The 12,715-nt window shown below is 37.6% G+C and overlaps 1 protein-coding gene across 1 annotated transcript in view; it reads left to right on the forward strand.

The window, feature by feature from the left end:
- SLC38A10 (solute carrier family 38 member 10) overlaps window positions 1–2,638 on the forward strand; it is a 64,185-nt gene extending 61,547 nt beyond the window's left edge. The window contains exons 15-16 of the mRNA XM_074224934.1: window positions 863–1,039; window positions 1,382–2,638. Coding sequence (XP_074081035.1) covers window positions 863–1,039; window positions 1,382–2,460 — 1,256 coding nt within the window. The 3' untranslated portion in view covers window positions 2,461–2,638. The remainder of the gene's footprint in view (window positions 1–862; window positions 1,040–1,381) is intronic.
- The last annotated feature ends 10,077 nt before the right edge of the window (window positions 2,639–12,715 follow it).

Raw genomic sequence — 12,715 nt, forward strand, 5'->3', positions numbered from 1 at the left:
TCATTTATCTCTAGACTTCAGAATTCCCAGATAATGCACATTCCAACTAGTCCTTATTCAAAACCTCGTGACTTAAAGCAGTTACATTTTAGGAGCATAGTGGACTAAATAAAATGAGCCTAGTTGCAAGAAGCCAGTCTTTACCAATATTTATAGGGTCCTCAAGCCAAAAAATACAAGTAAGATACCTCTAAGCCTCAAAGGCAGTAGTGGTAAAGTAGCATAGGTAAAGGCTAGTTGTCCAATCTTTCAAGAACTCTTGGAAAAGATTGCATTATTTTCTTTAGTCTTGAAGACTACCCAGATTATCTGGAGAAGAGAACCATGATTTTCTCAAAATTTATTTCGATTTCTCCAGTGGGTCAAAGGAAAAAAAAGGAATTAAAAACATTATGAACTTATTAGGAGAATTCTTCATTCTTAGTATTCATTTTGATTGCGGAACAATTGGGTTTAATTTTTTTAAGGGTTTTTTTTTTTTGCAAGGCTATGGAGTTAAGTGAATTGGGTTTAATTTTGTGTTTCTGAGTTACAAGTTGTGCAAATAAGAACAAAAAAACTCAGCAGTTTGGTCACTACTAGGGGTTGGGCTTTTGCCTTGACCTATAGGAAGTATAAATTAATCTGATGATCAACTTGCCAGTCACTGAGTGCCTACATTTAGAATGTCTAATAAAAGAAAGACAACTTCTTTTGGTCTCATTTGGCATAAATTATTAACCATGATATATCAGTAGCATTTTGCAAATCTGAGATACATAATATTTGTGGAATACCATTCAAAGAAAGTTCTACAGATAACCTTTCTAGAAATGGTTCTCGTGTCTCCAGCAGTCTGTTTTTGTTTTTGTTTGAACGTCAGAAGCTGGCAAGGCAGAAATGCTTGATCATGCGGTCCTTTTGCAAGTAATTAAAGAACAGCAGGTGCAGCAAAAGCTACTGCTGGAACAGCAGGAAAAGCTGCTTGCTGTGATTGAAGAACAACACAAGGAAATCCACCAGCAGAGGCAGGAAGAAGATGATGATAAGTCAAAACAAGGTAAGGCTATGTATGGGCACAGATTTTGGTGCATTATTGATCAGAATGCATGATTAGGACCATATAGCTCCTGCCCAAAAGCACCAAAAAACAACGTTGTTGATTAGCATGTGAACTTAACTTTATAGACTGGTTTCTTCTAACTCCTTACCTTAATTTTACTAGTGTTACAGAGATATATTTAATGACAGTGAGCATCAATTGTCTGAAATGCTGTGGGGCATCTTTTATTTTTTTATTGAATTATTCTTATTTGCCTGCTATTGGATTTTTTCCCCTCTCCTTCAATCTGTGTTTATTTTTAACCCACTGTGTTAACTTGTTTTGTTTTTCTGCCATTAGAAATGCAGCCTGAAGCAGGTGGTGGCATTCCTATGAATATAGAGAACGAAGAGCAAGACTCAAAAGTTGGGGAATCAGTCAAAAACATTCTTAGACAGGATTTGAAAGGACCAGCCCAACTTAGAGAGCAGCAACATCATCTTGGCGAGGAACCTGATCAGATTGCTATGAGGAATAGAGCTCCTGCTTCCAGTGTCATCACTGGCATAGAGCCCAAGGTTCCCAAGACCAGGCCCCAGGACAAAAGGAAGGATGATATTCAACATGACATACCCAACAAAAATAATAATGAAGAGCACATAGAAGACACCCTTCATAAGAATTTAGGACAAGTTGATATGAAGCATCTTGCTGGGCCTGTAGGAAACCTAAAAGAGAAGAAAATTGAAGTTCAAGAATTGCCAGGAAAAATTCAAGAAAAATTGAGAAGTTCCCAAGAAAAAAGGAAAGCTGTGAAAGAAATAGTAATTCCTACTGCAGTCATCCTCAAAGAGAATAGAGCTGAGATTGAAGGCTCTGAAGTGAAGATCCACAAAAAAAACCAAGACAAAGAGTTTCTAGCTGGTTCTCCAGACAGATCAAAAGCAACCATCCTCCAGCCCCAAGAATTATTTCATCAGCAGAAACGCCAGAGCACTTTGGATATTGACATGAATGATGACCTTAGAAGTAATCACCAAGATCACCAACTAAATCATGAGAGCCATTTGGAGGCAAGAAAAGATGTCCTTACTGCTAATGACAGTCCTATTATGGAACATCAGCAAAGACCAAGAGAAGACAACATTCAGGATACTGAGCATGGACTAAAATTGCCCAATCAAAAGTCTGAAAATGGAAAACTCAACCGGGAACTTAAATCTCAAGTTGGTTCTGACCTTCGTAGGAAACGGCGAGATTTGTCTCATCATGTGGAGGAGACAGCTCAGAAGGATGGTGTTTTCATTAGCTTTGATTCCTTGCCAGCTGTGAATATGGACAATCTGAGAAGTGCATTAGAGACCCAACTTCACCCAGTTTTGCAGGTTGTTCAGAGCAGACAGATTAAACAGTTGCCAGTGTCTCAGAAGGAGGTTTGATCTGGCCATGCTAATGACTAAAATTTGTTTACTATTGTTAAGCTGATAGATGGGCATTTTAACATTCAGGAAACAAGCTGCTGTGCCTACCCTATCTTTTATGAAGTATTTGGGGAGAATATTTGTGAATTTTGGGTACCATAATTGGAATGATTTCTTCTTTTGATTTTTTTTTTTACATACTCCAATCCTGTACTCAGTGCTTTCAGAGAAAACTCATCTGTCTTTTGACCCCAAAGATTGCTATGCTGTATAAGCCTTAAGCTGCTATTTCTTAAGGATCTCATGGTACTATATCACAGAGAATTATTTCTTCTTAAATTTTTCCTTATTCTACCTGCCTTGTGGCAAGTTTCAAAAAAAAAAATTCTTCTCTAAACTTTGTTTCCAAATCTACAGCACTTTATTGAATTCATAACTTATGAAGGAAAACTGCTCTGTACTTTAGCCACTTGAGATCTTACACAATCCCTAGACTTATAAGGAGGCCCTTCCCCTATTAAAGCCTTTAAGTTAAAGTAATACTTAATCACCCTAGTTTCTGCTGTTTTTTTCCTTGTTTGTACATCAGACAAATTCTTACAGGTATGAGAAAGGAAGTCCTGAACATAATGCATGTAAAGTAAGTGCTTTATAGACCTAAAAGCAGTATATGAATATCTTGTATTATTATTAATTGCATTTAGCTCCATTGCATTTCATATATTGAGATCTATCAGACTGACCAAATTTGTAGTAATAAGGTTTCATTATTTCACATAGCTTTTTTCTCTCTTAAGTTCATATTGTGATCAGAAACATTTTAAGTTTCTGCCCTTAAGAAATTTTTTTGACCAAATCTGTGATCTCATTGCTGTAGGGAGCTCCCACAAGAATTCTCTCTATCAAGAGGTTTGTACTCTATCAAGAGATTTTTCACAATTTATAGTTAGAATCGCCTGGTACACTTATAGGTTAAGTGACTTGACCAGGCTTACATAAGTAGTATATGCCAGAAAATGGGACATGAACCTAGGTCTATCTGACTTGAGACTAGCACTTGTGTCCTCATAAAAACTATTTGATCTTCAAGACTTCAGTGAGTTTGTCTTTGAATTAATGAATAATGGCAAATATCTGTAAAAAATACAAAATAGCAGAGGGGATAGATCAACCCAAGTGTTGCCTCTGACACATACTAGCTTTGCACTCTAGGCAAGTCACTTAAACTTTCTGTGACCTCAAGTTTTAAAAATTTTTAAATTCCATTCATGTCTACTTAGGTAAAGTCAATTTAGTATTAAGGTGAAGTACTTCTCTTTTAAAAAAAAAAAAGTTCCATAATTCCATGTGGCTTAAGAACAGAGATGATGGTATACTAAGACTTTAAATTGAAGTACATATCCAAAAGGACACAATTAAACTAGCAAATCTAGTACTGTGATCCAAAGTTACTCTCCCTATTAATACTAGGACTTCACAAACAGGAATGCCTCAGACAACTTCTTTGTTTCAGGAGAGAATGAAGATGATTTGGGAGGGAGGGGATATTGCTGCTACTTAATTCATCTAGAAAAAGCACTTCAGCACTTGCTTGCTCTATTGTATATTTCCATTCCAAACTACAATCATCTTTTTTTCTTTGTAAAAAAATGCCATTGAGGCGGCTAGGTGGCATAGTGGATAAAGCACTGGCCTTGGAGTCAGGAGTACCTGGGTTCAAATCTGGTCTCAGACGCTTAATAATTACCTAGCTGTGTGGCATTGGGCAAGCCACTTAACCCCGTTTGCCTTGCAAAAAAAAAAACACAAAAAAATGCCATTGTAGCTATCTTGGCCTTGATCTTATGAAATTCATCCAGAAGAATCTCGGGGTTTTGTTACCAAAAATACACAGCTAATCTTGGAGTTATCTTTAAAATTTTTCATCTTTCTCTATAGGGGCAAAAATCCTTGTGATGTTAGAGAAAGCCCCTAGTTCTTTGTGCCTCATGAAGAAGGCAATTTAGCCATTTGATTTACCAGAGTGTCTAATGGAATATGACACAAGAACAAGTTGCTCTTAACTCTAAAAGCAGTGGGAGGAGGGGCGTTGTTTTAATACTGCCACCACCCTTTATGGTTCAACATTGTTATTAGGTAAAGTTCTTGCAATGCCTATGTTCTGATTTGTTGTGGGAACACTGGGAAAAACATGTGATAAAGGGTTTTTTCTGTTTTGTCCATTTTGGTTATTGTGATGTTTTATGATTAAAGGACCAAAGACACTTAAAACATTCCTCAGAAACTTAATGTAGTTAAGGGTGCTTAGAAAAGGCCTTGGCCTTACAAAGGGGAGACAAGGTCTGGAAGCTCCTTTCCTCCTCCTTCCCCCATCCATTACCCTCCCCACAACTTTTGCAGCAATTAAAAAAAAGTTTCTTTTATCTTAATCTTAACTTAAAAAATTAAAAATTTAAATTTTTTATTGATACTTAGTTTTTACATCACCTTAATTTTCCATTTTATCCCCATTTCTCCCCTTTAATTAAGAATAAAAAAGAAGAGACAGGTTACAGTTCAGTAAAATTAACCCCATCAACCAGTCCTGATGTGTGCAGTATTTTTGCACCCACTATCCTGCCATCTTACTAGTTTTCATTTGTATTATAACTGCTTAAACTCAAAGGTTTAAGGGGAAAAGTCAGATCTTCAAAAAGAACTGAGGATTAGTAAATGAATATTTTTTTAAAATGAAAGTCTTTTGAGCTGAGCTGTTAACAATTGTTGAACTAGTTTTCATACACAATTTCCAACAGATCTTTTGGTTGTATGTGTGTACATATTTTAATAAACACCAAAGCAATCCTGTTGTTCAATTCCCTTAACAATTTCTTTTATAATTGTGCCATTGATCATTGCATCATTTACAGTGAAATTTTTTATTCTGATACTTTCTTGAATAATTTAACTCTTTTCTTCAGTCCCCAGGAGGACTCATTTATTTCCCTGGTTAACTCAGTGGAATAGAACAGAAGTCCCCTCTAGTTGGGGGATGGCCATCCTTTCTAGAGGCAGTTTTTCACTCATGGAGGAATTGGTGATTGGAAAGCTACTATCAATTCAGGAGAAATTTTATGAGTGTGGAAGGGACTGAATACAAAGACCATACTGCCCCTGCCTTTGAGGGGCTTTAACAAACTGTGTATGCTTATATAAGCATATACATAAGCAAACCTAGTTAAAGACAGGAGGCCCAAGGCAATGGGGTGATCAGGAAAAGCCTCATGGAGGAGGCACCATCATGAGAAGCAGTGACATAGTCAGATGTGATCTTGGATGGTTGTTTTGGGAGTGGCTTGAAAAGAAAAGGACCAAGTAGCTATTTCCATTAATCAGGTGCCAGAAGATGAAGGCCTGAAACAGTGTAGTGACATGAAGAAAGTAGGGAGCAGATGAATCTCGGTGCCTGGAAGGAAGGTGGGCCTCCCAAAAAAAGCTGAGGGAGAAGGCAAGAGGAGCACCATTTTGTAGAGATGCCTTTGGATGGAGCACCAGGCCTGAAAGTCAGGACACACATTAACTGTGTAATTTTGGGCAAGGTATTCCACCTGCTTACCTCAGTTTCCTCATCTGTAAGACAGATAATCCCTGGAGTTTACCTCCCTGGGTTGCTGTGAGGATCAAATGAGGAGGCCATAATTGTAAAGCATTAGGCACTCTGGCCCAGAGTAAGTGCTTGTCAGTGTTTTATACCATATAGAGACACACACACACACACACACACACACACACACACACATACATGATATCTATATGTAGAACATGTTTATATGTATGTGGGAGGGAGAGAGGGCCAGAATGACTTTCCTCTTCCTTGATTTCCTTTTCATTACCTGTTAAATACATTGCTCTTGCTTATAAATCCCTCCCCATTCCCTCTAAATCCCATGATATTACTATTTCCAAATACATATCTTTCACAGAAGCCAGACTCATGGGCATTAACATGCCTTAGTTCTTCCCACTTCCCTAGATGCATTTTTCCTCTCCCCAGAATGCCCTCCCATTTTCTTGTTAGCTATAACAGATCCCTTTCATTTTTGATTTCTGGGACTAAAGACTTTAGCACTTTATATGTTATTTTTCCTCTGCTGGTTTTATCTCCATAACTAAATTGCTTCTTGGAAGCTTGATATAGTCCTGAATACCTAATAGGGGCTTAATTAATACTTGATGGATGGAGGGGGACAGATGTGAGGTTTCAAAGGAATAATAGGACATAGGAACCCAGTGGAGAGCTCAACTGGCTCCAAAATATTGAACTTCATTGACCAGTAAGAATGAGAATGGCAGAAATGACAAATTGGTAAGAAGAATCAGTTTGGGAGCATTGGGGAAGGAAAGAAATTGAGTTTTGGAATTAAAATCCAGACAACTGGGAATTGAATGCTAAGATAATAGGGTTGGGAAATTGGGAGATATTGGGGTGATAGTTGTATCTGGTAGGTGAATTTCTCCAGGTAATGAGTATAGAGAAATAATAGCTAGAATTTATATAGTGCTTTAAGGTTTACAAAATGCTTTACAAATTATTTTTTTCCTCACAACAGCCTGGAAAGTAGGTGTTATTATCCCTGTTTTACAGAGAAGGAAATTCAATTCTTTCTGGCTTCAGGTCTACTAGCAGGTGGCTGAGATCCAGCTAAGAGGAGAGGAAAAAGAAGAACTTTTATAAAATTACAGTTTATTATATTAACCAAAGCTAAAACAGAAAAAAGTATATGGAGATTGCCAGCATCACAGTGCTTATTATCAGGCTTGGAAGATGCTAAATTTGGTAGCTTCACTGTACCCTGTACCTTTACCTTCTTAAGCCAAAATCAGTATTTATAGTCATTGCGCCATTCATTGAAATTGCTCTGTTTTCACTACCTCATCAATAATGAGTAGGCAAATATTCAATCCCAGAAATGCATTTTGAAGATCTTTTAGCTCTAAATTTCTATGGTTACTGTGAAATAGGATACTAAGTAACATGATAGAAATCTATGACAATAACCTTTGAAAGGTGATAGGATCCTGCTCAGAATTATACTGGAGCTATGGCCCTTCTCTTAGCTATTTCCCCTTGCCAGTGCCTTCCACATTCAAAAAGTATTCAAGACTTGAAGTAATATTTTTTGTGGACAAGGGAACAGGACCCCAGAATTATAAACTTAACTTTCAGTACAAATGCTTAGGACTTTAGTGTTAAGTTGGTGTCATTGACCCCACTTTTCTCTTAAAATAGAGATACCCAAGTGTCTATAAAAATTCACAAGGTAAGCAATAGTTTTAATGCTCATTATTTTGATTAGTTAATGGTTCAACATTATAATAATCTAAGCAAAACAAAGCAATGGAATCAAATGGAAGCCCTTGGTGTTGCCAGAACTATGCTACCATACTTAACTCATTATTATGACTTTATGTTCATCAATTAGCTTTTTTGAGGCTCTTTTACAGTATTTAGTTCAATTGATAGATCTAGAATGAGAAATGGACCTCAGAGGTCATATATCCAATCCCTTCATTTTAGGGATGAGAAAAGTGAGGCCCATAGTCAGTAAATGACTTGCACAGGTGACACAAATAGCTATAAGGTATAATTAGAACTCTGGTATGCTCCCCCCCACACACACACACATTCTTCCTTTATTTAGAAAATAAGCAGCTCCTTTTCTGTTAAGAGTAGTGATATAGTTTTGGCTTGGCTTGGAGTCATGAAGACTCATTTTCCTGAGTTCAAATCTGTCCTTGGAAAATTACTCTTATCCCTTTTTGCCTCAGTTCCTTATCTATAAAATGAACTGGAAAGAAAATGGTAAATCATTCCAGTATCCTTGCCAAGAAAGTCCCAGATGGGACTATGAAAAGTTAAATATGACTGAAAGGTCCAAACAACAACACTCTAAGGTACGGGCAACCTAGTGGTAATATATTTTGTTGTTCCCCTATAATCTTAATGCACCAAGTATTGAAAACAGATTCTGTTTATCCATATATTAGTTGTATTTTTTATTGTTACTTTTCTCAGGTAGACTTGGGGGTAGGGCAGTACAGAGCAAAAGAGGGTAGTATTCTGGGCTAGACCTAACTCAAGCTATTCCATGACAGTTTGCAGTGAAATACTCTTAGACCTCAACATGCAATCAAAACTTTATTTACAATTAGACTAAAAAGGATATGATGTCTAATACCTAATGCAAATAAAACTAATCCTTTCAGCTTCAGAGGAATAACAACACTGATTCAGAAAAGAATCCCCACAGAGAAGTGAGAATTGTGACAAATATCTCAAGTTATGATTCTCAAGTCTGTTTTTTTTTTTAATGCCACAAGTATTCCAAACCAAGTAAGTCCCAAGAGCAACCTCTAAGGGGAAGCTACTGTAGCCAATGTAAAATAAAGACTACATCCCATCCCCTGGTGACAATGTCCTAATTTCTCCAGTGCAGGATTTGGCAAACTCAAGAGCCAAGGGTCACACGATAGAACCTTATTTCTTTTTTCTTGTGTGAATGAATCATGGTTATAGCATTGCTTGGTGGACATCAAAACTTTCAGGAAATGGGGCTTGTTTCAGATCTATTCAATTGTTTCAATCATGCCCCACTTCATGAACCCATTTGGGGTTTTCAGGGTAAAGATAGTGGAGTGATTCTGCCATTTCCTTCTTTTGCTCATTTTAGATGAGGGAAACTGAGACAAACATTTAAATGATTTTCCCAGGATCACACAGCTACTAAGTATCTGAGATGAGCTTGGAATTTGGGGAAAATTACTTTTCCTCACTCCAGACCTAATACTAGGTGCCACTCTTTTGGGTCAAATAACCATGAATAAGAAGCAAGATTGAAGTCATTCTCACATAAAAGCAAACTGCTCTCAATCTTAGTCATAGTATTTTTTTAAAGACATTGGTAAGTTCAATAAACCCATATCACTCACTAAGGGTGTAGACCCCCCTGGAACACCACATTAGCAAGATTAAGAATAGCCACATTAATCATTGTAATGGTTTTACTCAATTCCCAATAAGCTGCTATAACATCCACCTTCTTTAGCATTCCCACTAAGGGGAGTAAGAATAACTAGCTGTCACACTTGGGGAGTAGGAATAACCTTAGCCTCTGTTTCCATTACAAGGAAGAAAATACCTTTCACCATCCTCTTTCTTACCCTGCCCCCTCCATATTGTTAACAGTAGGATGGTAGAATAGTTCAGGCAATTCCAAGGGCTTCCATTTGATTCCATTGCTTTGTTTTGCTTAGACTATTATAATGTTGAACCATCAGCTATTCACAATAATGAGATAAAAACTACCATAAATACTAGACAGACAAGGTACTATGACTCCTAAGGATTCATTCCCTCCATATTCAATGACACTTCGGATTAACCACCCAAAGATTCAGATTTATATTTTTTTCCCACCCACCACTACTTGAATAAAGGTGCTCTTTCCTTTGTTCTTCCTTTCAACCTGTTCTCTGCCAATGGTAACTAGGATATCCCTATGGACCCATTGAGGGTTCCTTGGTCTAATAGTAACCTGACTAGGGGCAGCTAGGTGGCACAGTGGATAGAGCTCAGACCTCAGAATCAGGAGGAATGGAGTTCAAATCCAGCCCCAGACACTTGATACTAGTTTTGTGTGACCTTGGGCAAGTCACTTAACCCTGATTGCCTCCCATCCAGGGCTATCTCCACAATCATTCCAATTCATGTCTGGCCATTGGACCCAGATATCTCTGGAGGAGAAAGTGAGGCTGGATCCAATTCATGTGTAGCATCACCTCCCTTGATGTCATGGTCTTCTTTAAGAATGAAGGACAAATGTTATTATCATCATCATTAAACTGACTACCAATAGCCCTTTATAGATTTGGCTGCACTCTTTTCCTGTGAAATGACCTATAGGCCCTTCATGAGCCCTCAAGGGAAACAACCTAATAAGTGTTCTTAATCTTTTTTTTTGTCTCATGGACCCTTTTGGCAATCTGGTGAAACCTGAAAAATGTTTTCAAATGTGTAAATTAAATTAGATTATTAAAGGAAACCAATTATATGGAAATAGGTCTCCAAAAATAAGTTCAATGGCTCCTCTGAAAAAAAGATTCATCCCAACAGTCCTTAGTACAGTCTTGGATGGCTCTGAACAAATGTGCCAAGGGTTTTAGATTTTCCCAACTTGAAAAGGACATAACTCTTTCTGTCATGATTCTAGATATTTTGATAAAATTTTACTAATTTCTCCTAAAGCAGTTTTCTTGTTAATTTCATTTAAAGAGCCACATCCAAAGTTGAAGAATATTGTCACCCTCCATGGTGCTTCCCTCCATCATTCTGAGTGTCCATTTCTATAGACAGCCCTATTTACCACATAACTGCTAGGGGGATGGGAGAGAGGAAGAGCAAGGTATACCCATAGTTAAAAGTATGCCATTCAGATGAACATATGCTTCCCAGTTATTAATTTTAGGACTTTAACCAGAAATCTTCCCTTGTTATTCTCCCTGGGGAACTGGATGCAGCGGGGATTCATGTTTGTGAATCCAAGTATGCAGGATTCTCCTTTTTTAACTAATTCCTATTCTTATCTAAAAGGGGCAAAGAGGAACTCCCTTTGGGGCTTCTGATTTAATACTTAAAAATCCTTAGTAAACTTCCTAAGTCAATGGAACTCAAGTTGAAAGAAGTTCCATAGTAAGTCATTAATTACACATTCATTAACCATTTTTCTAATGAATTATTGACTTGCAGTTTCCATTTCTCTTGCAATCTCTCCATTTCCATGGTGCCGAAAACCTCCTTCAACTCTTTGGGTGGAAATAGATTACCATCCTGGCAGTTAGTAATACAGCTTTCTTACTAAAGGACATCTTGGCTACTTTTGTCTTCCTTCTTAGCTTTAATGTCTTAAAGCTTCCTATATGCTGTTGGTCTTCACACTCATCAGCACAGCATTTAAGAAGTTACTAAATTCAATATCCTCTCCTTGAAGGCATGAACCTTAAAACCAAAAGTGGTTTCATATCTCAATTGATGACCGTGCAAATGAGTTTTTCATTTTTTTCTTATGCTGGGAATCCAGCTTTTCTGTATTCATTAGCAAAAGCCTTACCATTTTATTCTTCCTCTCAATGTTCTAGTCACTGAAGGCCACCTCCTTACCCAGATGCCTAACCTAGCTACACCCAACTCCTGGACTTGGTCACATACTCAGTCACCCAAGGCCCAAAGCATCTTTTCCTCACATTGTCCATCTGCTAATGGTGCCATGAATTTCATTCTAAGCAAGTTGATAAATGCCAGGCCTAATTTGGGCCAATCCAGCGATTCATGATAGAGATGAGAAACTGCTTGTTGGCACAATTTAAAGAACTGGGCCAGCAGAAGATCTGGTTTTTAGGGTTGCAGTGAAGAGCCAGTGAGGTATTTGTAATGGGTCATATAAATGCTTTTAATATCATTAGCATGTGCAACACTTATGGACCATAAAATGCAATAAAACTTTGTAGGACAAAAGGATGAAATTCTTAATTCAGATATACTCCATTCTCTTCCACTTCAGCATTCAATGTGGCACTAGTCAGAAGGAATCCGAACAGGGAATTCAACTCATTCTTTTCAGTGCAGAAATCATGTAAGCTGAGCCTTTTCTATTCGAGTCCTCCAGACCAACCACTTCCAAGGAAGGGAACACACATTTATTAAGCTAGGTACTAAATTCTTTACAAATATGATCACATTTGATCCTCATGACAATCCTGGGCTGTAGATATTATCTCCATTTTATAGCTGAGCAAACTGAGAAGTGAAGTGATTTGCCAAGTATCTGGGTACAGATTTGAACTCTTACTGACACCAGGTCCAGCACTATCACTATACCTTCTTTCCACCTCAAAGGAAAACCACTTTAGTCTATGCCAAATACCATTCTTACCACAGGGAGAAACAAGACAGTGTTTAGATTCTGAAGAATACAGTTGGAAGTATAGAATGCCTGTCTCTTCCCTGGCATCCACATAGGGATGTTGTTTTCTATTCTTCCATGTCTATCCTACTTTTTAAAGCATCTGTCAGTCCTCAACATTCCTGAATGAATTGGAACAGGGAAGTCAGGTTTCATGAAGCTATGAAGCTTTCTTGGAGGTAAAAGCCTTTAGATTGCAAAGAAATAACTTTTTTTTATAAGGCAAAAGTGGGAGTGAGGGTAATTTTATAGGGGAGATTTTCTTCTAGGGTTCA

The sequence above is a fragment of the Macrotis lagotis genome, chromosome 2, assembly GCF_037893015.1.
Source record: "Macrotis lagotis isolate mMagLag1 chromosome 2, bilby.v1.9.chrom.fasta, whole genome shotgun sequence".
Lineage (NCBI taxonomy): Eukaryota > Metazoa > Chordata > Mammalia > Peramelemorphia > Peramelidae > Macrotis > Macrotis lagotis.